Below are 25,428 nucleotides of genomic sequence, written 5' to 3'. Positions count from 1 at the left end.
AGGTGATTTATTTGTTTATTTTATTTATTATTCTACAAAATACGTATTAAAATCAACATAAACCACCGATTGTTTAACTGCGCACTGGCTATTACAATTTACTATAGAATATTAAAAGCTCAAAAACAAACAAATAGAAAAATAAACATCAATTTATATTAAATTTATCAATTTATATAAAAATAAACATCAATTATTTAAATATTATATTTAGAAAGCTTTCGCCGACTAGCTGCCTATACCTATACCTAATTATTTGCATTCTCTTACAAGCAGCAAGAGTCGCTCAATTATAAAAATAAACTTTTATGTTATGTCAATCTAAATCTAAGAGAGCATTTACACCTGACGTAAAGTGCAGTGCAGTCGTTTGGTCCAGCCTTTCTATATAGTTAGGTATCTACTTTGTGGTTCACACAACAAGTGCACACAAACATACGTCTATATACCGATGTCAGTGATATATAGATAGACCTAGCGTAAGCCATTCGCAGCCGTTATTTATTTATATTTACTTTGACTCGTGACAGCCTAGTCGATATGACCTCTGCCTTTGATTCGGAGAGCAAAGGTTCGAATCCAGTTCGGGCATGCGCCTAAAACTTTTTAATTACGTGCATTTTTAAGAAATTAAAATATAAGTGAAGTCTGCCAATCCGCATTGGGCTAACGTGATGGACTATTATCCTAACCCCTCTTCTCTCATTCTGAGTGGAGACTCGTGTCCAACTGTAAACCGAACATAGGCTATTAATTGTTAATGATGATGATGAACATTACTCTTGATTTACACTAGTACTTCCTACTACTATTGTGGATCAGTCGGTTTTGTGTGTACGTTTAAAAATGCAGTAGGTAATCAGCGAAACACTTGCTTACAATCAATAGCTGACATTGCATCAGATGTGCATGCTCCTTTAATCTAAGTTTCATTACAACTTATCGTAAACTTGTCAAGTATGCATTAATAGAGTAATTACGCATACATTTTGCATTTAATTAGACGACACGACGATGTGACGACACGACGACATTTTACCTATTTCCCGTGTGACGTGTCCTAGTACCTACTAAACTTACCATGTATTTGCTGACGCATTTATCGTAATTCAAGCTTAAATATTCCTATTGTGGAAACTTTATAAATGGCGAATTATATTCAAAAACATTTCCATTCTTTATTAGGGAATATGAATAATGCTTTAATAAATCCCTATATTAATCCCTTCAGTGAGGGATTAACGATCATAACTTGTGGGACGCGCGAAGTGGTCGCTACGCTGCTTATTTATTTGTAAGTACATTATAAATTCTATTATCTACTACGTGTATGGGGGTCATTTGACTACCTTAACCGCTACCTTTTTATATTAACTGTGCTTACTTACTTGTTTTAGTATAACATACATTACATTCATATTTTAAGGTAATATCCTAACGATATATTTATTTAAAGTTCTATCTACCTATGAACAAAACATGACTTTCCAAGCAATACCAATAGATTGTTGCTGAAACTACATGTAGGTACCTGATCGTCTTTAACCTGAAATATCAGAGTAACATATTCCGGTAAAAAAGTATTTTTTCGTCTGATTCAAACTTTAAATGCGAGCGGAAACGCAAGCATTAAGTGCTGCGATAAAGTACACTATACTACGTTGATTACGTAGTTCTCCATTGATAAAATATTTTTCAAATCGGCTCAGCTTAGGCGTACCTAAACACGTAACAAACAAACTCACATTTGCGATTATAAATTATTAGGATAGTAGTTTTGTGTCAAATGAGTCATATACTCATTCATCATCATTATCATCATCATCATCATCAATCCTGGGTCATGCCTACCTCCTTATAGGAGGCGAAATGGAGCTTAAACCCACCACGCTACGTCAAAGCTGATTATAAATTGTAATGTTAAACTCAGTAAAGCCAAACATACTCTATGTGTATGTATGTATATGTCTACATTTTAACTACCTACTGAAAAAGAAATAAACACCCAGAGGCCGGAGCACTTGAGTAAACTGTAAATTAGTCATCAATACTTAGTAGGTATTATACCTAGCATCGGCGCAACAAGTCACTCGTATACAGCTTCAACGAATATTAACTCCCTTTGACTCAGTGGTCAGTGACGCGACAAATGGGTAACAGGATTAGGTACCAATCCAGGGAGAGGGAGATCTTTTCTCGCTGATATTTGGTGATCTTAGTATTTTTTTGAAATAAAGCTTTTGCTTCCAACAAAGTTTAATCAACTTAAGAAAATCGTATAAATAATTATTTATTAACAAAGATTTATTAAGGTTAATTGAAGAATAAACAAATTTATACCTACTAATACAGAGGTAAAGTTTGTAAATATGTGAGTATATAGTAATCTCTGGATCTACTAAACCGACTTTAAAAAATATTTTATCAATAGACGTTATTTGTAAGTGTGGCTTTATTTTACCTCTTCTGATATATACGATATTAAGAAAATTCAGACAAACAGACAGACACACAAAAATAAAAAAAAAGCTTTGTTAAGACCAAGTTAAGTGTAAGATTGTGTTTTAGTATCGTGTAAATAACTTTAAGCACTTGAGAAAACGTGATTAAGAGACGTGATAGCTTAGTGGTTAAAACCTCTGCCTGGGATTCGGAGGGCGTAGGTTCGAATCTGGTCCGCGGCACCACTAACTTTCAGTTGTGTGCATTTTAAGAAATTAAATATCACGTGTCTCAAACGGCGAAGGAAAAACGTCGTGAGGAAACCTGCATACCTAAAAATTTTCTTAATTCTGTGAAGTCTGCAAATCCGAATTTGGCCAGCGTGGTGGACTAAAGACCTAAATTAAAATTAAAGTTTAGCGAATGGGCTACTGTAGGCATTTACAAAAGTAGAGACAGATTGTACGAGTTGTACGAGGAGAAACAGTATAATCAAACGCGAACATATTTAGAACATGTAAAAAACTATTCAAAAATTTTCAAACGTGTTTGTATTCTTGCAAAATCATTACACATCAAAGATAGAATAATAAAATCTGAAAACAAGGTATAAACAACCTGGAACATAATTAATAAAGAATCAGGCAAAATTAGACCACGTGATATGAGTTTTGAATTAATTGTCAATGATAAAAAGATAAACACCGATAACGAGGTTGTTAATGCCTTTGAAGACTTTTTCCAGAATGTTCCTATCTTGTTAACAGATTCACTGGACTCTTCTGCTACGGAAGCCCAGAGGATATTAAGAGGCCATGTTAAAGAGTGCAACGTTCTTTTTGAATTTCATCATATAACTGTATCAGACATTAAAAAAACTTTTAAACTGTTAAAATTAAAAAGAACTGGAGACATGTGGGGCATGTCAGTGAAAGTAATATCTAACATCATTGATGTCATTGCTCCCCACTTAGCTATTATTTTTAATGAATGCGTGGATTTGGGTATCTTTCCGAACCTAATGAAACATGGCAAACTGTTACCACTTTTTAAACCAGGTGACAAAACTGATGTTAATAATTATAGACCAATTACAATACTGCCAACACTTAGTAAGGTTTTTGAAAAAATCATTTTAAATCAACTTTTAAGTCATTTTAATTTAAATAATTTATTTCACCCTGAACAGTATGGTTTTACTAAAGGTCGCAGTACAACTGATGCAGGTGCTAAACTTTTAAAACATATATATGATGCATGGGAAAATGCTAAGAATGCTATTGGTGTATTTTGTGATTTGTCCAAAGCATTCGATTGTGTTGACCATAACATTCTTTTACTTAAGTTAAGCCACTATGGCATAAAAAGTGTTGCACTCGATCTCATCGCCTCTTATCTTAGTGATAGAACACAAAAGGTATGCATAAATGATTCAAAGTCTCGCGGTTTTTCTAACACAATGGGCGTCCCACAGGGTTCAATTCTGGGTCCTTTTCTATTCCTAGTGTACATAAACGATTTACCACACCATGTTAGCGGCATCTGTGAGATAGTACTGTTTGCTGACGACACATCCCTAATTTTTAAGAGAGACAGAAGTAAAGATAATTCCGACGATGTAAACCGTGCCATATCGCATGTGTCGCATTGGTTCACTGTTAACAACTTACTTTTAAATGCAAAGAAAACTAAATGTATTGAGTTTTCATTACCAAATGTTATAAAATTAGATAAGTCTATAATGATCAATGGTGAAACACTAGAAATAGAGAATTCCACAGTTTTCCTGGGAGTGACCTTGGATTCTAAACTTCAGTGGGGTGCTCATATAGAAAAACTGTCAGGTAAACTCAGCTCAGCTGCTTTTGCAGTGAGAAAAATAAGACAGTTTACTGATGTTGATACAGCTAGACTTGTTTATTTTGCGTACTTTCACAGCGTAATGTCTTACGGTATTTTGTTGTGGGGCAAGGCTGCTGATATACATTCTATATTTGTACTTCAAAAAAGAGCAATTCGAGCAATATATCAACTAAAATCACGCGAGTCCCTTCGTCAAAAGTTTAAAGAAATAGGCATTTTAACAGTAGCCTGTCAGTATATATATAACAGTATAGTTTATGTGAGACAAAATATTAATTTGTACAAACGAAAAGGAGATCTAAACCCACGTCTTACTAGACACGGGCATAAGTTAGTTATTTCTGCATATCGTCTCCAAAGAGTTAAAAAATCTTTTGTGGGTTTGGGTGTACTCTTCTATAACAAGATCCCCAAGACTGTGATGGACTTGCCAATGCACAACTTTAAGCAATGTGTTAAAAAACATTTACTTAGTCAAGGTTACTACACTATTGATGAGTTCCTTAACGACAAAGGTGCTTGGAGGCCATTGGATCAGCTTCCACCTTCACACAGGAAATAAAACTATAAGAAATTGTAATTTAATTGTTATCAAATGTAAATTGTAATACTGTATGACTTTTTCAAAAGAGCAACTGTTGAGTTTCTTGCCGGTATCTTCTCAGCAGAACCTGCCTTCCGAACCGGTGGTAGAATCTTTACAAATAGTCAACTGACGTGTCAAAAGTGCTTGTAAACTGAGCCTACTTGAAATAAATGAATTTTGAATTTTGAATTTTGACCTAACCATCATTCTGAGAGGAGACTCGTGCTCAACAGTGAGCCGAATATGGGTTGTTAATGATGAAAATGACTTGAGAAAACACAGTTATCTTGAAATCACAGACAGACACTTCAATTTTATTTATATGTATTGATGTTAATTGTCATATCAATGTTTTATGTATTTACTCCGCACACTACATATAAAACATAGTAATCGACGTGTGTGTAATACAAGTTGTTTTATTGATTCTTATCTATTTATATCAGAGCTTCGATACATAATTGCGTGTGCTTATGTTGTTAGAATCTATCGTAGTTATGTATAAAAGTAAATATATAGGCTCAACATATAGATGAGATGACGAAGGTCTGACCTTACAAAGGCTCTTTGTCATAGAATACATAATAGTGCTATTGTGAGCTTTTTTAATATTCTCTTTAGTAAGAAAATATTTTTGTGATGAGTATTAGGAATCAGGATGAAGGTATCTACTTGTAATCTAATCTAAATATATAAAAGCGAAACTCATCACGAAATATCTAAAACCGATTTACTTATAAAGAGTAGTTACTAGACGGGTAAGAACGGTTTTTCAAGAGAGCCGGATTAAGGAGGTAGCTAGCTACCACTCTAACGGCAAAGACGTACCACCAAGCGATTTAGCGTTCCGGTACGATGTCATGTAAAAACAGAAGGGGTGTGAATCCTCCTACTAACAAGTTAGCTCGCTTCCATCTTAGATTGCATCATCACTTGCCACCTGGTAAAAAAAAAAAAAACCAACACCATGGGATAGACGATAAAAAATAAATCCTCATTTTGCATGTAAGGAAGAAACCCCAAAAATTTTTTTTTCGGACTTTCTTTTTAACATTTTATAGACGAAATAATATACATATACCCATACCAAATTTCAACTTTCTAGTTTTAACAGACTCTGAGTTATCTTACTCACAACTTTCATCTTTTTATTTGACAAAATGAATGCAAAAACAATGGAATTAGTATGCAATTATCGATTTCCAACTACATTTTTTAAGTTGATCGACTATTACTATTTAAATAGCATTTGCTAGTTAGCTGTTATAGTTTTCCTTGTAATTTCATCATATATCCTACTTCCTTGAATCACGTATACATAAATAACCTTTTAGCTAGTAGAGGGTGGATACACTTGACTCTAACAAAAATTTGCTCTTAAAAGCTTAATATTTTACAAACGGATCCCTAAATCGAAATACCTTGGTAGAAGACCCCTCACAACTTTTAAAGACCTATCCAATGATACTTCACACTATTTAATAAACAAGCACTATACATGAAGGGAAGGTACCCTAAAAAAAATTAAGATAAGGGTTCCTTGTAGACTACGGAACCCTAAAAATGATTGTTTTGTGAGCAAAATACTCGAGGAGTCCGAAACATTGAAGTCATAATGATTCATCATGCATATACCTATCGACTCGTGATTCAAATTAGCTCATGAATGTATATCAGTTGCTGATCGTGAAGGAGTTTGACCTTAAAGTTTTATAGGCATTTTTATGTTCAGAATGTTCAGCGAATCAAAATTTTTGGTGTTGATGTAACAATAAAACGTACCTAGTGGGTTGCTCATCGGTACTTTCGTGATTTAAGAACCACTAGTCATAAAATGTTTTTAAAATACAAATTATTTAATTTAATTTATAATAGAGACTAACGGACGCCCGCGATTTCCACAAATCCCTTGGGAACCATGGATTTTTCCGGGATAATAAGTAGCCTATGTGTTAATCCATGCTATAATATATCTCAATGCCAAATTTCAGCTGATTCGGTTAAGTAGTCGAGGCGTGAAAGTGTAACAAACATTCATATCATTAAAATCATCAGTTTTCACAAATCTTGGGTAATCATGGATTTTTTCGGGATAAAAAGTAGCCTATGTGTTAAACCAGAGTAAAATCAATTTTAGCCAAATCGCTTCAGTAGTAGTAGCGTTAAAGAGTAACAAACATCCAAACATACATCCAAACATCCAGTCGGGAGTATTTACCATAACTTCAAGGTGTTGACGAGTCCTCCCACGTATATTAGCCGAACTGCATAACTAATATGAGCCTCAATAACGGTAAGAGCGGTCGGACTCAACACCTTCGTGTGTGTGGGGTGATGGTTCGATCACCGTTCCGTTGGCCTAATGTCGTACCCATTCCTAAACTTCTCGAATAGTTAAAGGGGAAGGGGAAAAAGAAAAGTCTGCCAATTCGGCCAGCGTGGTGGACTATTGACCTAACCCCTCTTATTCTGAGACTCGTGCTCAAAAGTGAGCCTAATATCATCATCATCATCATCATTACCAGCCGATGAACGTCCATTGTTGGACATAGGCCTCTTGCCTGGACTCCCAAACAAAACGGTCGCCAGCATCCAGCGGCTCCCTGCAACCCGCTTGATGTCTTAGGTCCACCTAGTTAGGGGTCGACCAACACTGCGCTTTCCGGTGCGGGGTAGCCATTCCAGCACCTTGGGACCCCAACGCCCGTCGGCTCTTCGAACTATGTGACCTGCCATTGCCACTTCAGCTTCGCGACTCGCTGAGCTATATCAGTGACTTTAGTTCGTCTGCGGATCTCCTCATTTCTGATTCGATCACGCAGAGAAACCCCAAGCATAGCTCGCTCCATCGCCCGCTGAGTGACTTTGAGCCTTCTAATAAGTATTTTAGTATTATAAACCAATGTTGAACAAACATTATGCAGCCAAATATTCGTTTGAGCCCGGTAGAATGCATCGCCATATCTTTTTTCACGTTTACTCTTGACCTACTTCACTATATATAGGGCGGACACAGCGCCGCCCTGGAAAGTTGTGCCCCGCTTCGATACTTGCCAAAATATTCCACGCGTTCAGCCGTGGAATTCAGTTTCACTGGAATTATTGACTGGTTCATAGAGCCATGCAATGGCGTAGCGTGCCGTACCTTGAAGGTAGCGTTGCCAACCGTACTATAATATATAGTCAGTCATCAACCCATATTTGGTTCACTGCTGAGCTCGAGTCTCCTCTCAGAATGAGAGGGGTTAGGCCAATAGTCCACCACGCTGGCCCAATGCAGATTGGCAGACAGAGAATTAAGATAATTCTCTGGTATGCAGGTTTCCTCACGATGTTTTCCTTCACTGGTTGAGGCACGTGATATTTAATTTTACCGAACACCTTGTATGCTGTTGAAGAAATAAATAGTACGCAAAAATACTATATTTTCAACACTGAAATCCAAAAAAAAAAACAATAATAAATAATAACAAACAAACGTAAACAATAATAACAAACGTAATTTTTTGCTTATTCCTTAAAATAGGTACTACATTTAAGCACACTATATATTTTTATAGCAAAATCCGAAAAATACTATATTTTTTTTGAAAAAATGTTGGCCGAAAACAAAATAGACGAGTGGTTAATCTCGAAAACTCTTTCATCACAAAGTAAAATTGGTAATAAATGGAAGTATTTAAATAAACAACGAAAGTCCAAAAAATTCAAATTTTTAAATTTAATAAAATTTATATGGGCAGTTTTATGTATGTTTTTTTCGGGAAGCACCATATTAAAGACTGGATAAAATTATAATAATTTTTGTTTTCACGTGTAAGGTGCCCCGTATCATTGATACGGCTGATACGACCCGGCGGTAGCTATGCCAACAATACACGATCAGGTTTACATATTTAAGCGCGCTTCAGACTACACGGTAAACATGATAGTGTGTCCAGCGTTACTACCCATATTTTTTAGACACTATCAGACTCCACGACAACCAATTTGAGAGAGAACAAAATTCAAATTAGAAATATGACGTTCAATTATGTCCAAAAATCCTCGAGATGTTCTGTGAGGCATGATAAATAATGTTTGCGAACAGAATCTGTTACCTACTTTAATTACATTTTATCGATATTTTCCCTGTCGCGTTGCTATTTTTAGAAAAGGCGAGGGATGGAGAATCTCTATAAATGATTTTTCCACGAACTGTAACAATGTGAGATGAAAAATATCGATAACAATACCCTGAATTTTAGTATTTCTTAGAAAACTTTTTCCTTTGTTAAGATGGCTTCCATAAACATAGCCTGTACCTTGAGAATATCTTGGACTATTGTTATTCAAATAACTCAAAATCGGTACTTAGTTAAACGATTGTGCAATTTTGTAATATAAATAATTACTCTGATCAATTCTAATAGCTAATAGCTCGCTATAGTACACATTCCTCAATTTTTGAATGCTAAATGTCAGCCCATTCCTACCATCACTGCGGCACCATAAGTATGTACGGTAACCAATTACGGAGTTTGGACCGTGCTGGCTTTGGAAGGTTGCAGATTTCAAGGGGCCAAAACCTCAAGGCGAAAGTCTTCGAACAGCGCGTGTTGCCAGTGATGACCTACGTATCCGAAACTTGTTCGCTTTCTATGGCTCAAAATCACTCAGCGGGCGATGGAGCGAGTTTCTCTGCGTAATCAAATCAGAAATGAAAAGATCCGCAGAAGAACCAAAGTCACTGACATAGCTCAGCGAGTCGCGAAGCTGAAATGGCAATCGGCAGGCCACATAGTTCGAAGAGCCGATGGATGTTGGGGTCCCAAGTTGCTGGAATGGCGACTACGCACCGGAAAGCGCAGTGTTGGTTGACCCCCCACTAGATGGACCGAGAACATGAAGCGGGTTTCATCGAGCTACTGGATGTTAGCGGCTCGAGACCGTTGTGTTTGGAAGTCCATGCAAGAGACCTATGTCAAGCAGCGGACGTCCATCGGTTGGTAATGATGATGATGATCCTCAAGTCTAAGTATAAAACGTCCTTTCTTGTTTATTTCGACAGGGTATCATGAGAAATCAGTCGCCTGACCCTTACCTTCGTGGCAACTCTTTGCTAGAGACTCATAAAGTTCTCTTGCAAAAATCTTTAACATTTTTTTTCGAAGCTATGTCACTGGTTTCCCATATAATTATGCCGAGAAAAATGTAAAAAATACGCTTAAATACTTAGACGGTTGAGGTCCCTGATAACCTGCTACTTTTCAAAGCCACCAAGTCCAAACTTCATTATTGGCTACCTTTGTTATATTCTAGGGGCATATACTGACACAGAGTTTATTAAACGAGGGATGTCTGACTCTCGCATCTATAAAGATCGGATCTATAAACATTTGTGCAATTTTGTAACAGAATTACTTGCTTCTAATAAGTAATATAAATATCTAATGGGACGTTTATTTGTTATATCTATTACGTTTCTATGTGTTCCGTCCAAATTGGTGTTTGGTTTAGGTAACTTAAATTGTAGATACCTAATACAAATGTTACGATATTTTGTTCAGCAAATAACCTCTTGGATTTCAATGTCGCGTCTACTATAAAAGGCGTTGTTACGAAACTCGCCTGTTGTATAAATATTTGTTAAGCTGAAAGGATCTCTTTGAATACACGGGAATGGTTGTGCAAACCACAATGAGCTTCTTAATACGTTGATCATACAAGCATTTATATATTGGTTATAGAATAATTATTACTTATTTACATTTTAAGGCCAATGGTAGCTTGGGTCTTGTTACCCTATCGTCATCAACCCATATTCGGCTCACTGCTGAGCTCGAGTCTCCTCTCAGAATGAGAGGGGTTAGGCCAATAGTCCACCACGCTGGCCCAATGCGGATTGGCAGACTTTACACACGCAGAGAATGAAGATAATTCTCTGGTATGCAGGTTTCCTCACGATGTTTTCCTTCACCGATTGAGACACGTGATATTTAATTTCTTAAAATGCACACAACTGAAAAGTTGGAGGTGCATGCCCGCGGCCGGATTCGAACCCACACCCTCCGGAATCGGAGGCAGAGGTCATATCCACTAGGCTATCACTGCTCTTTTGTTATTGTTACCCTATGCTCTGCTATAATGAAGTGGACTTTCTTATTGGACCTTGCCTATATAAATTAATGGAAAACAAAGTAAACTTTGTGGTGGTTGGTACATAAGTACTAGTAATGACATGTCCGCAGTAATTGTTTATTTACTGGCGCAGTTTTATTTTGAGGTTGCGGTTAAGTGACTACTTGTTTTTCACAGATAGCAATAATAACAATGCTTTAAGTTTATACTTCCTAAATATAAATATGCAGTGTTTTGAATGTTTCTGATGCCATTTCATAATATTGATTTTGTTATAGATATTTTAAAATACTCTCAGAAGTTAGTATAATCGTGAAAACATACTGTTTTTAAAATAAGGTATTTTCAATGAGAAATGAAAAGAAAATCATTTACACAAAATAAATTAACGTTCTATTGTATAACTTAGTGATCTAAGAAAAGAAATGCGTCTATCGGAATTATGTGAAATGTATGCAATAATAAAATTTGCCAGTTTAGATATGGCGAGAATTGGTACCAAACAGAACACAAAATACCAAAGCTTATTGTCTGTATTACGAAAAGGATTATTTAGGTAGTTTTATGCTAATTAGGTATAATAATAATTAGCACAAAACGACCTGATTACAAAAAATAAAAAAATAAATTTTTGAGTATAAACATAACAAACTACCGCAAATCAACTCCTGATTTTATATCTCAAGGGTCCTAAATTATGAACTACAATAAAGACCATGTATACCGGCGTAGCTATATCTCTGTTCGAATTAGTACAAGGTATATCCATGCTAAGATCTACAGTTCCATTATTAGCATTTGCAAGCTTAATTTGCTTGCAACTTGCACATCATTTCCGCATGTCACAGTCCATTCTATTTCTGAAGCTGCTACGTTGTGATCTCATGGAAGCTAACACTTGTATCGTTGTAGCAAACGAATCTCTTCACTTGGCTAAACGACACGATAGGTATAATTTTCTAAACGACAGGTCAGCACTGCATTGACGTTTGAACGGATGGTAAGTTCAGTTAGCCTATTTAACGGCCAGGCCTTCCTCTTTAAAGGCAAAGGGTCATCATCATATCAACCGATGGACGTCCACTGCAGGACATATATTATGCCTTTTGTAGTGACTTCCAATTCCAAACATCACGATCCCGAGCCGCCTGCATCCAGCGAATCCCTGCGACTCGCTTGATGTCGTCTGTCCACCTGGTGAGGGGGTTAACCAACTCTGCCTTTTATGCGGGGTTGCCATTCCAGCACCTTGGGACCCCAACGAACATCGGTTTTTCGAGCTATGTGCTGAAGTGGCAATCCACTTTAGCTTCGCGACTCGTTGAGATATGTCAGTGACTTTGGTTCAAGGGGATATGGAGCTTAAATCCACCACGCTGCTCCGATATGGGTGGGCGGTCTTAGGGTGATAATGTTAACGACCATCGCTGTACATGAGTGACCATAAGCTGTATAGCTTAAAATCTTGTATATAGTAGTAGCTCATGTATAGGGAGAAAAACGCCCTATGAATCCCGCTTAAGCGTACGCTTACGTTACGCTTAAGCGTACGTTTGTAGGGTGTTTTTCTTGCTTGCCCTGCGAAGTTTTGTTGGTAGGTAGGTTGGTAGATATGTACATCTCCGGTTGCGTTAATTCTCGTTATTCATAAATTGCACAAATGGATTTTTCCGGGATAAAAGGTAGCTGTTTTGCTCTATGTTCTAGATTGTTGGTTTAAGGTCCTATTTATCACAGGTTGGCAAAATTCATTTACATTGGTTCATTGAAAAGGTGCTCGTGACAGACAGATAAACATACTTACTTTTGCATTTATAATTTTAGTATGAAAAAATGATGGTTTTCTATTATCCATTTAAGTGAGCCATAGGGTCGAATTGTTCCGAACATTACCGAACAACTCTATGAACTTTTTGCAAGTCAATTTATAGCCGTGATTTGCTTTTTCGCATTTTAATTTATCAATTCACGTGCCTATAGAATGAATGTTTCCTACTTATTGTAAACGTAATTATTAATACAAACTGAAATTCACGACTGTCTCTGTCGGCGGTAAATTCTTGTGTTTTCTTATCTTTCTTTTCTAGGGGTAAGTTAAGATTAATAATCATTCCCTGCGCTGAATATGTGAAAACTGCAAAACATTAAAAATTACACAGGTTTTATTATCAAATAATTGAATAAAATAACGATTTTGTATTCGTAGATTTTATTTTCACGGAATTGTAATGGATTTTTTAATTGCTCGGAAAATAGTTTTCCCAAATAAAAGGCAGCCTCAGTAAAATAATTAAATAAACCTATATACAAAATTTAACAAACCTATATATAAAATATTATATGGTTTTCTTTGTTACAAATAAGTATACACCCTACAAACACTTAAGTAGGTAATTTAGGGAAAATCTTGATTTTTCTTTAGAGGTCTAAACAAGGTATAAACTTTACTTTGTATAGATGTTGCACTCGTTTTTACACTATTTTATATTAATTCACATAATATTTGGTGTGATCTAATTTTGATTTACCTTGATTTTAGTCAAGGCTGTAAATGTTAACGCTCTTAGAATATTACGCAATGTAGGATGCACGCATCAGTTCGGTTTGAGCCAGACGTTTGCCAACCGTGTCAGGTTTATGATTTAATTTCCACTTAACAAATAATAACATTTATTACACTGATTCATGCTCCACTATCATCGTCTAGCAACCTGAGTTCCCGTTATAAAATTCTAACAGTCTTATAAAAATCCGTTCAGTATTTTTCATGTAAAATTAACACACATCTAATAACTTAAGAAACTTTTTACGTTTCTAATAGTATTAGTATTAATAACATACTATAATACTATAATTAACTAACATACTATAATTACTAAACGAACCCGTATTAGATCAGTAATTTTGGTTTATATCCCTCCTATAAGAAGGGAAGCTCGGCCCAGTAGTGGATTTTTTTACTGAAAAATTCCCATAAGAAAGAAAAGCTTAGTACTACATAGCCCGACATAGGACTCAAACCCAGGATCTAGTAATCCAAAGCAACATCCTAACCGCTGGACCAACGAGACAATTTTTACAAAGAACATAATTTTTGAATAACTCTATCTATCCACTGTGGACATATGCGTTCTGTGCTAATATTGTAAAGAGGTAAATTTTTGCTATTGTGAGATTGGAAGGCGATCTACTAAACCGATTTTGAAAATTCTTTTACCAATAGAAAGCCACGTTATCTGTGAGTGTCATAGGCTATATTTTATCCCCGTATTCATACAGGAACAGGAACTACGCGGGTAAAACCAAGGAGTGTCTGCTAGTATCGCATAAACTCACTATACCTATGGACTTGAGCGAAGACTAACCCCAGATATACCAGCGGTCAGTAACTGAGTAGTTTAAATAGGGATGATGACAGTTTTTTAAATTGTATATAAATTAAAAGTATACTAATAGTAAAGCAATTTTGTAAAAGGAACAGGGTATCTGCGATCATTACTTTCGAAGCTACAGGGATTTAAAGAGTCAGATTTGCGGCGCTGACGCGGATCCCTGAAAAACGCCCCATACAAAATGGCTTGAAATAATGACGTCATAGGCAATGTAGTGATCGTTAGATTTGTATGCGCGTTCAAACAAAATTACTAATATCTTTGTTATTTGTGCGTTTATGCTTATAGTTCATATATTAAAAAATGTCACATTTAATGTAAGGAAGCTAAAACTGTATGAATTTTCATCTAATTACGATAAAATATTTTTAATAGATTTTGAAATTTTATAATCTCATTTATTTTGCAAATATCCAGACAATCTTTGCTTTTTATGTATAAATTAGTTAACATTGACCCTATTTACCCGAATGTATCATAAAAATCAATATATTGAAACCTAGTCATCATCCCCATTAGAGCATGTATACGAGTAGATTTACATTCCGCTTATCGTAAATCCCAACAGAATTTGCTCTGCGCATGCGATTGTTTGCTGTGGCTTAAGGATAAGTGCGTGTACAATGCATATTTGGAATTATCTGACTGTTTTGGTAAACATTCATAGTACAGTAGCATTGGCGTAGCGTGCCTTGGTGGGGCCCTGTATCAAAATTAGTTGGGGGGCCCAAATAAAGAGTAGGTAAAGATTTCTCACGAGAGAAACAAAAATGCTCCCTTAAAATAAATATGACAGTGACACAGTGACTTAACCTATGTTTCCAAGTTTAGGGTTCGCGCTTGACCAGGGAAAAAAGAGATTATGGATTACCTACATTTTATTAATTTTGCTTTTACACGTAAGGGGCCCCTGTAGTCTGGGGGACCCGTATCATTGATACGGTTGACAAGGCGGTAGCTACGCTCCTGTACAGTAGGTGCATTGAAGGCTTAAAAAGCGATTAACTTAAAAACTACTGAATGGCTCATCATCATCGTATCGTCATCAGATCATCATCATCATCATCGGATCATTATCATATTCGGATCGTCTTCGATTTTCAGTTATGGACTGAGTACGAGAAGAACTTTTTGAAGTTTTTTATTGAAATATGTCGGTGATTGTTGTAGATATAAAAAAATCATGGCGACTGGGAAATTGCGTGGTTAGACAAAGATTAATATTGCCCAAGTTAGAATTTAAAGTGTTGAAAATCTCCTGAGACTCATAATATTGCATAATACGACTTACAAGTTTTTTTAGAAAATCCTTCAATCATGATAGAGCCTATTATTTCGGATTATAGACAACCTTTATTAGATCGTGGGCTAAAAACAGCATAAATTGCAGTTTTATCCTGACGCCCTTATAAGCTGAATGCCAACACTGAGAAGTCCGTGTGAGATAATTATTATCGATTAAAGTTTAATCCGAAACAACCTTGACTATATAATAAGGGGTCAAGGCGATACTTGTAGACGGAGAGCCAGCGGAAACCAGACCTTCGTCATTTTATAAAAGGTTATTGTTTGTCAGCTCATGCTCATATCACAGATAAGTATCCAACTAGAGACTTTGGGTGATAGCAGGTTTCGATGATCTAGACCGGCTAACCTAAAAAAATAATAAGTAAGTATGAAGTTTTTTTATATTTTTATCGGCATAATAAGAGAAATGTCATTCCCATTCGCCAGACACTTGGCTTAATGGCAAACCTTTGTTAGAGACCCTTGAAATTTCAAATTAAATAGTGCTTTCCGAAGGGTTGACGCGAACCTAAGTGACTCGTTATTGGTAATGCAATTTCTCATATTATGACGAGGAAAACATGAAAAAATGACAATTCGTACGTAGACGGTTGAGGATGTATGTAGATCCTTAAAACTTGCTACTTACCAAAGCCACCATGGTTCAAACTCTATAATTGGCTACCGTCCTTACTTCTGGTAGGAACGTGAGCGGACAAACTTTCAGCTTTTATAAAATAACGAAGGTCTGGGGTTACGGGCTCTTAGATTATTGTTGTTTTAACGTCCTGGTGCAGTTTGTAGTGATACTCTCAACAGAGAGGTCCTGAATTTGATTCCCACTTCGGGCTAGTTTAGCATTTTCAAATTTCTAAATATTATGCTAAGGTCTAGTTAGGTGGTAGGCCGAGGCTAGTTACCACCCTACCGGCAAAGACTTAAGGCCAAGCGATTTAGCGTCGCGTAGAAACCTTCGGAGGTACTATACTATTCAAACAATATACCTACTACTATACTTAATAATAAAAAAAGTATTTTTGGTGGATGCAAAGGAGCGGCGAAATTGCTAGATCAGCATGACATTTGCTATCGTCAGGTCAGATGATCAAGTTATCGATCGGATCTGTCATTCCCATACATTGTTTTTAGTTTTCGAAGCGTTAGCGTTTGTAAATAGAGAATCGAAATGCCACATGGCTACAGGCGCAGGTTTTGCTTTCTATTGTATTTAGTATACCCTTATTTAGTAACCTCATGCAGTTTCTTATAAAACAGTCGCGTTATGCCTTATTTTAAAAACTTTAAACTAGGTAGATTTAGAACTAAATTAAGTACATATTAGGTACAAGTAACATAATAAATAATTATTAGTTCAAATAATGAATGAGGAAATGGTAAACGTATTTCGCTTTCGTAACATTATGTGCTCGGATTTCAGTTTCTAAATATAGGCCAATTTCAGTTCAGCTCCATAAAGCTATGCGAATGTATGTAGGTCAGTATTCAATATATCCATACACTACTATTGTACTAGTAAATGCTACAGTAAGTTTGTCTGTACGTTAGCTTTTCGGCTAAGCCACTGAACTGATGAATTTTGTTACAGAAGGCCTCCGTGGCGCAGTGGTTTGCGCGGTGGATTCACAAAACGGAGGTCCTGGGTTCGATCCCCGGCTGGGCAGATTGAGATTTTCTTAATTTGTCCAGGTCTGGCTGGTGGGAGGCTTCGGCCGTCGCTAGTTACCACCCTACCGGCAAAGACGTACCGCCAAGCGATTTAGCATTCCAGTACGATGCCGTGTAGAAACCGAAAGGGATGTGGATTTTCATCCTCCTCCTAACAAGTTAGCCCGCTTTCATCTTAGACTGCATCATCACTTACCATCAGGTGACATTGTAGTCAAGGGCTAACTTGTAAAAAATAAAAAAAAAAACAGAGATTAATGGGACCTTAAAGAACAAATTTGTTTGGTTTTCAATTCTCATGTTGATGAGAATTGAAACTGCGTCTAATTACCACTGTTTATGACTAATTAACATTATTTGCATAAAAAGAGAATTTAGAATTTGATCACAAATAGCTGACAAACGTTAATGTCGCTGCAGTTTCGAAACGCATTTCTCGGATCTTTTATATTTAAACAGGAAGACATTAGATTGCGACATGGCGAAAATATTTAGGTGATGCTGTTAATTCTATAAGTATAATCTGAAGCAAACTTACAGACAAAACAATAATACATAACAGTTCCGATCACGATCGTTGGATATATAAAATTGCAATCATCATCATCATCAGCCGATAGACGTCCACTGCAGAACATAGGCCTGTAATTGTAGGGACTTCCAAACATTTTTTTACGGCCTCCGTGACGCAGTGGTATGCACGGTGGATTTACAAAATGGAGATCCTGGGTTCGATCCCCGGCTGGGCATATTGAGATTTTCTTAATTAGTCCAGGTTTGGCTGGTGGGAGGCTTCGGCCGTGGCTAGTTACCACCCTACCGGCAAAGTCGTACCGCCAAGCGATTTAGCGTTCCGGTACGATGCCGTGTAGAAACCGAAAGGGGTGTGGATTTTCATCCTCCTTCTAACAAGTTAGCCCGCTTCCATCTTGGCTAGGGGCTAACTTGTAAAGAATAAAAAAATAAAAAAAAATCATCATCACAGCATCATATCAGCGGATGGACGTCCACTCCAGGACATAGGCCTATTGTAGGGACTTCCAAACATTACGATCCTGAGATACCTGCATCCAGGAAATCCTTGCAACTCGCTAGATGCCGTCAGTCCACCTGGTGGGGGGTCCACCAACACTGCGTTTTCGGGGTCGCTTATCCTGCACTTTGGGTCCCCAACGTCCATCGACACTCTGAACTATGTGCCCCGCCCATTGCCACTTCACCGCATATAATTACAATCGGCATGTTTAATCATAGTTAATATAATCTCTTTATATTACCATTAGGTACTTATATTTTAATACATTTAATTTGTATTTAGAGTAGACCTAAGAACATAGAAAACGCTACAACTGACGGTAGACTTCCGCTGTATCATCTTTATTGATATTCCTGATATTGTAAAAATATCCTGAAATTTTCAAAAATATACTGAACACGTCTATATTCGATAGAGGAACTAGTTTATTGCACACAAAATACAAAACAAATTAAAAATTAAATAAAAAACCAACCACGACATGGTTCGTATCGGGCCACGCGCAGTGTAAGGTTCCCTAGATTAAATTAGCGCTTTAAACCCTTTTATTGTAAAACTACCGATAGCGGTACTATCGAGAAAAAAATCGCCTCACTTTACATGTAGAGAAGGAACCCCAAAAGTATTTTTTTCAATCTTTCTCTTTACTATTTTATAGACGTGATTAATATATAAAATTATATTCGTATACCCATTACCGCATGCCATATTTCAGCTTTTTAGTTATAATAGAGTTATCTTACTAACAACTTTATCTATTTAATTAACAACGGAATTAGTATGCATTATTTCCTTATAAATTCATTATTATATCCTACTTTTGCTAAACCGCGGACAGACGGAGAGACAGACGGACATGGTGAAACTATAAGGGTTAAAATTAAAAACTAGCATACAAAGGCGGCCCTATTACTATAATCAATCTCTAACAGGCAATTCCTGTAGACAGAACTTGCGTAGAAACAGCGGGAATGAATGTTGATGATGATGACAGGAATTGCGGAGAAAAAGAGGGAATGAATAATGATGATGATAACAGGACTTGCGTAGAAACAGCGGGAATGAATGTTGATGATGATGACAGGACTTGCAGAGAAAAAGAGGGAATGAATAATGATGATGATAACAGGACTTGCGTAGAAACAGCGGGAATGAATGATGATGATGATGACAGGAATTGCGGAGAAAGAGCAGGAATGAATGTTGATGATGATGACAGAACTTGCGGGGAAAGAGCGGGAATGAATGATGATAATGACATAGAATGAGGTCTTGATTATACCTACTAAAGTTTGTTTGTTGTTGGAAGATGTATCGCCCTCCAAGAATAATTTTGTTGATGCGCCTCAGATCAGATGACGCATTGTGAGTATGTGAGATGTTGACGCACGTCTTCCTTCCAGCGAATATGAAATGTTGCAGAAGGGTTAATGATATTTGTACAACAATTAGGTATCCTTTGTTATAGTCTTTCCAAGTTTTACTGGTAATAAAGCAAAACACGATTAAATTATATGCTTCACAGAAGCATGAAGTCTGCCAATCCACTCCACATCCACAAGATGTGAAGTGGATTGGCAGATTTCACACACGCAGAGAATTAAGAAAATTCTCTGGTATGCAGGTTTCCTCACAATGTTTTCCTTTACCGTTTGATTCACGTGATATTTAATTTCTTAAAATGCACACATTTGAAAAGTTGGAGGTGCATGCACACCCATCGGAATAGGAGGCAGAGGTCTTATCCACTGGGCTAATACAGGAAGATTTTTATAATTATTCCCAATTAAAATTACTTGGCGGGCGCATTCCCAAGTAGGGTGTGGATCAAGCCACTTAATGTGACACAATAAAGTTTACGGTTTGATGAGAACTTAAAATTATTATTCACGCAGAACACTATGCTAAATGATATGTTAGAAAGTGTACAGTTAAAAGTTTTTCTGTTCATGTGATCTGATATAACTTTTTTGCAGTGCAAGCTACGAGTATATCCTTGCTTTACATAAAAATTTTTTGGGCGGGATACGATTTACTATATAATAATTAGATCATTGAATTGTTCGTAGTGGAGTTATATTGCGAATGTATATCTACGATGTATTTACCTAGGATATTATAATACTTCCATAATCGACATAAACAAAATTAGACATGTCCTTATAAAATAAATTTTAAATCCAAAAATGGTTAAAACTATACAAAAATAACAATGATATTTGAGTACGAGTTGCCCTTGATGTTCTATTTAACACTTGAAATGACTCGCAACACAAACTGAGGTAATAATTATACTTTATATGGCACTGATATCCTCGCGAGGGAGTAATAAGGGCGCTAACAGACCCAATTAGCGTCTGGCATCCCGATACATGCACTTAGTGAACGATCGCGAATATATATGGTATTTTTACGGTACAATGAAACGTATACCTACTCGTATAAGTAATATTGAACTTTTCATCTTTCCAGGCTATAGAAAAAGCTCAACATGACCGTGGTAACGAATCCCGCTTGCACTGACTCCAACGGCGAAAGCCAACCACAGTCCCAGTCCGAGGCCTCGACGTCTGGCACACAAATACTGCAATACCACCTGAACCGACGCGTCGATGAACTACGATCAGTTGACGATTACTGTAATCTATACGACAGTGAGAAGCAAAGCGACATCACGTTCGTGGCCGGAATCAACGGAGATACAATCCGCGTGCCAGGACATCGTCGCGTGTTGGCGGCCACGAGCCCCGTTTTTGCGGCTTTACTGTCTACTAAGGCAGACATTATCATTGTAGACTATATCGATCGTCGAGGCTTCGAACAGCTCCTGCGCTACTACTACTGTGAGCCGACGGTGCTAACTACGGTCGTCACCGCTCGCACAACCCTTTACGCTGCATACAAATTCTTGTGTCCTCATCTCACTGAAAGATGTGCACGTCGCCTCGACGAAATGTTAGACGCGGAAGTCGCTCTCGAAGTACTGCGAGATTTGCGATTTTTATGTGCGAGATTGCCAGGAGCTGCGTCAGCACCGCCCTTGCCTGCTCTCGAAAGCGATGCGGCCGCCCGAACCTTATCCCATTGCGCTATGTGGTGCGATTCGCTAGCCCATAACGCTCTGCTTGTTATAGACGACAACGCAGACGCAGCGCTCAATCACGAAAAACTAGAAGATCTCACGTACGAGGACTTGGCTTTAATAGTAAAACGTGACACCCTACGGGTCTCCAGTGAACTTGTTTTGGCAGAAGCACTGGCGCGCTGGAGCACGGCTGCCTGCAAACGGACAAAACGAGAACTGACGCCGGGAAACAAGCGCGCCGCTCTCGGAGAATTGGCATACTGTCCGCGGTATTTACTTCTGTCGGGAGAAGAGTTAGACAGGGCATTGGCATTGGAGTTGTTGGAGCCCATAGAGCGGGCTTTGGTTTTGGCTAGGGCGCGCAAACTCTCTGCTCCTGTTCCAGTGGGTGCTGAGCAGGAAGCGATGCTCCGGAGATGGGCTCACCCGCGCCCCACTGAACCTGCCGCAGCTCCAGTATTCTTGAGCCCACGATCTGAAATTATAGAAGAGCCCCAACCCACCAAACTTTGCGGACGTCGCCCTAAGAAATTGAAGCAACCATGCTTTGAGCCCGAAGACAACCGAAATAAAAGCAATTGCTGTTCCGATTGCTTCCACGGTTTCATACATGCTTTGGTATGTCTCTTTGATTAAAAAAATAGAAAGCGGAAAAAGAAGAATGCATATATTCTTAAATATACGAGTTAGTTTTTTGGTAAAGAGTTCATGAAAAGTTATAGACGGGAAAGGTATAAAAAATACCTATTTTAAATTTACATGTAACTGTTGCTTGGACGTCCCATATGGTCCATTCCATGTTCCAACGTTGGGTTGGATTTTTCATAGTTGATTTAAATGTCTAGAATATAATTGTCGTAGCTCGGCTACTCAACGAGTAATTAATTATTATTATTATTATGAATGTTTAGCAAAAATATTATCCTAATTTTATCTTTCTCGATGTGATATTCTACTTTGCTTTAGAAGTTTAGAAAATGGATTTCAAATCTGATTGTGCTCGAAAAAAAAAACGCATATATTCGTCTTGTTATTTTTTGGAACGGATTGGTGCACAAAATATATGTATATTGTAGTTTCTAAAGCTAATCATATTTAGCCAAATTTTGTTGCATTTAATTTATATTGAATTTTTTTTAATGTTATGACTTTTAGTTTTAAGTAGTTTATGAATTACATAAAAATCTTAATTATTATGTGATTTTGGTGCAATTTACTTTTTAGATACCGCAGCTATATTTCCTAGAACCAGAAAATATTTTCTTTTTGTAAATATAAAACATTTTTTGTATGACTAACGAAGATATTGCAAAGCTAGTTATTGTTTAGTTTATTTAAGTTAATTACTCCTACAAATTGTTATGTAATTTTACTACTAGTCGTATTTTAAGTACAGATGAGATCTTGTCTTAGTTTTTATGGTGTACTTAATATTTAACTATATTTACTGCCCTATCAAATTATACCTAGTAAGATTTTAGCAGCTCCAAATATTATTTTTCATGCATTGAAACAAAACTTGAGCATCGTAAATTAATTATTTTTATCATTTATAAATGAGATGGTCTATTTCAGGTCCACTCTTGTACCCCGTATCATTAAAATTTGAAAAATACAAGGATTTTATTAAAATCTAAACAAGTGAATAAATGTAACTAAATAAAAAGAAATAAATAAAATTAAAACCCAAGTTTTGAGTTATATTAAGATGGCGCCCTTAAAGCAACTATGACATGACATGAATTTAAAGCAAACGTCAAAACGACTACTGAATTAAAAACGTCATCAATCCGCCATTATTACCCATATTAGTGTTGCATTTATTGGGAGAGAATGAATCTTATTTCGAAAGGATTAAAGTAAATTCGTAGACTTGTATAATCAAAAATAGTTAAAATAAGATATTTTCTTTTATTTCCGCCAGGGTACAAGGACTGATCTTGGGCTCCATACAGTTTTGTACCATCTCCTTTAATAACTAAGGTTGATAAATCTTAAAATTCTAATATGGTTATTTTCTCTTTTCACCAAGATTATACCCCTTAATTATAAAATTTTAAAGTTAAACACTGCCCGTTATTCTTTTAGAACCTAGCAGAGATTCCTGCTAACTCTTAAATTTAAATTAACCGAGTTCCAAAAAAGATGGATATTGCATGTATGGTTTGGCTCATTTTCTTACTGCTAAAATGACTCAATTAGAGCCAATTTTTACCCGACTGTTATTGCTAATATTGTATTTAATAATTCTTAAAACACATTGCTCTGAATCAAAACCATGTTGATATGCTGTAGACAAGAAGTAGGTACATGTTTTATCAGTATTAGACCGAAATACGATGTAATATTATATAGGTTGCTTTTGTTATTATTATTTATAGATATAATTTCCTTCAAACTGTGCCATACCAAATGTTTGTCATAATTAATTTAATTTATTACCATTTAATACCATAACTATTTCATTTTACCTATGTAGTAGTTAAAATAGTAGTGCAAAAATTATATTGTTCAAAAATATACATTAGTGTATAAGATGAAATATCTTGAATTGAATGTATTTTCGTAAAAAAAAATATTAATGTCCTATTATATGTCTAAATAATTGTCTCGAACACATGAACTGATACTTACAAAATCTTCTAAATCTTTTGAAACTTTTTCTTTACATACTTAGATTTTTAGGCATATTATAGTCAGAATAAAATAGTATATTGTACAAAAGTAGAATTTGTAATACAAAAATATATTAGGAAACATTATATATATTGTAGTAACCGATATATATTAAAATTGTAGTATTAAATTCAATTGAAAGGTGGACGAATAATTAGAAAAAACACGTACACGATTTCACAAACTAAGAAAGTTGATGTCCTCTAGAAAAGCGATTTACGTTACTCTTTCGAGTAGTATTTTTCCTGATTGTTAACGACTAATACAACGGTTGAGGGTGGCACATATTAAGTAACATCTATACACAAGTACTATGAGGAATTGTGATAAATAAAGCGCGAGGTTGTCTTTTATAGAAAGTTCCATAATACACTCCATCAACAAAAAGTACTTTGGCTGTTTTGTAATCAAACGAAGAAGTTATTATTGATACATTCAGTATACTATATCAAAATTTTAAGTAACCACGAAATATCGCCAATTAAAATCAAATGACATTTCTGAATAATTACCTACTGTATCTGTGTGTCTAGTGGGAGTTTTCAATATTTTCATACTGTTATTATCGCGTTGACGTAAACAAGAATTTATATGAAATTGAAACAGTTGTGCAGTAGTGCCACTAGATGGCGCTGTTTCAATTCCTTAAAAATTCGCGCTTACATTAACGCGATAGTAACAGTATCAAACTGACACAAGGCCCTCTGCTTTATTCACGTTTGACCAAACTTTTATTACAAGATGTACCAATCTATAAATAAAAATATATTTAATTTTAAAGTCTCTCTGAAATATCTGTTAACAGTTGAGGAAAAGTTATAACAGTATGCCAATCTATGTCTATTATCTTATTATTATCTAAGTAGTAACTTACTCATTCTTAATGATCTATAAGTTCATGTGTTTATATATTTAATGTATGAATATGTGTATCGTTTGAAACGATTAATTAAAAATACATAATTGTTTACATTAAATGTTGTTAATCAATTAATTGTGTAGCGATTGATGTCGGCTCTAAGCTGAAACTATTCATTATTCAAATCTTGACTTTCCTTCTGTGTAGTAGAAACTACTTATAATAAAAACGAGACAAAAATATTGGAACCTGATGACGAAGAAATTAAATATGTTTAAATTATGAATATGACTGTGTTTTATTTCCAATTAATGTTTTCTGTATCCACGACCGTACTTTCGATACCACAAATGGAAAATATTCGTGTTTTCCAGAGTCTGGGTGTATTTATACATT

General features: G+C 36.1%; 1 protein-coding gene across 1 annotated transcript in view; it reads left to right on the top strand.

Moving 5' to 3' along the window:
• The window catches only part of LOC112051928 (BTB/POZ domain-containing protein 3), a 29,580-nt gene extending 4,262 nt beyond the window's left edge, over window positions 1-25,318 (top strand). Inside the window, exon 2 of the mRNA XM_024090789.2 lies at window positions 20,885-25,318. Coding sequence (XP_023946557.1) covers window positions 20,904-22,133 — 1,230 coding nt within the window. The 5' untranslated portion in view covers window positions 20,885-20,903 and the 3' untranslated portion in view covers window positions 22,134-25,318. The remainder of the gene's footprint in view (window positions 1-20,884) is intronic.
• The last annotated feature ends 110 nt before the right edge of the window (window positions 25,319-25,428 follow it).

The sequence above is a fragment of the Bicyclus anynana genome, chromosome 15, assembly GCF_947172395.1.
Source record: "Bicyclus anynana chromosome 15, ilBicAnyn1.1, whole genome shotgun sequence".
NCBI lineage: Eukaryota > Metazoa > Arthropoda > Insecta > Lepidoptera > Nymphalidae > Bicyclus > Bicyclus anynana.
The sequence above is the reverse complement of the archived record's forward strand: the minus strand, read 5'-3'. Positions and strand labels throughout refer to the sequence as shown.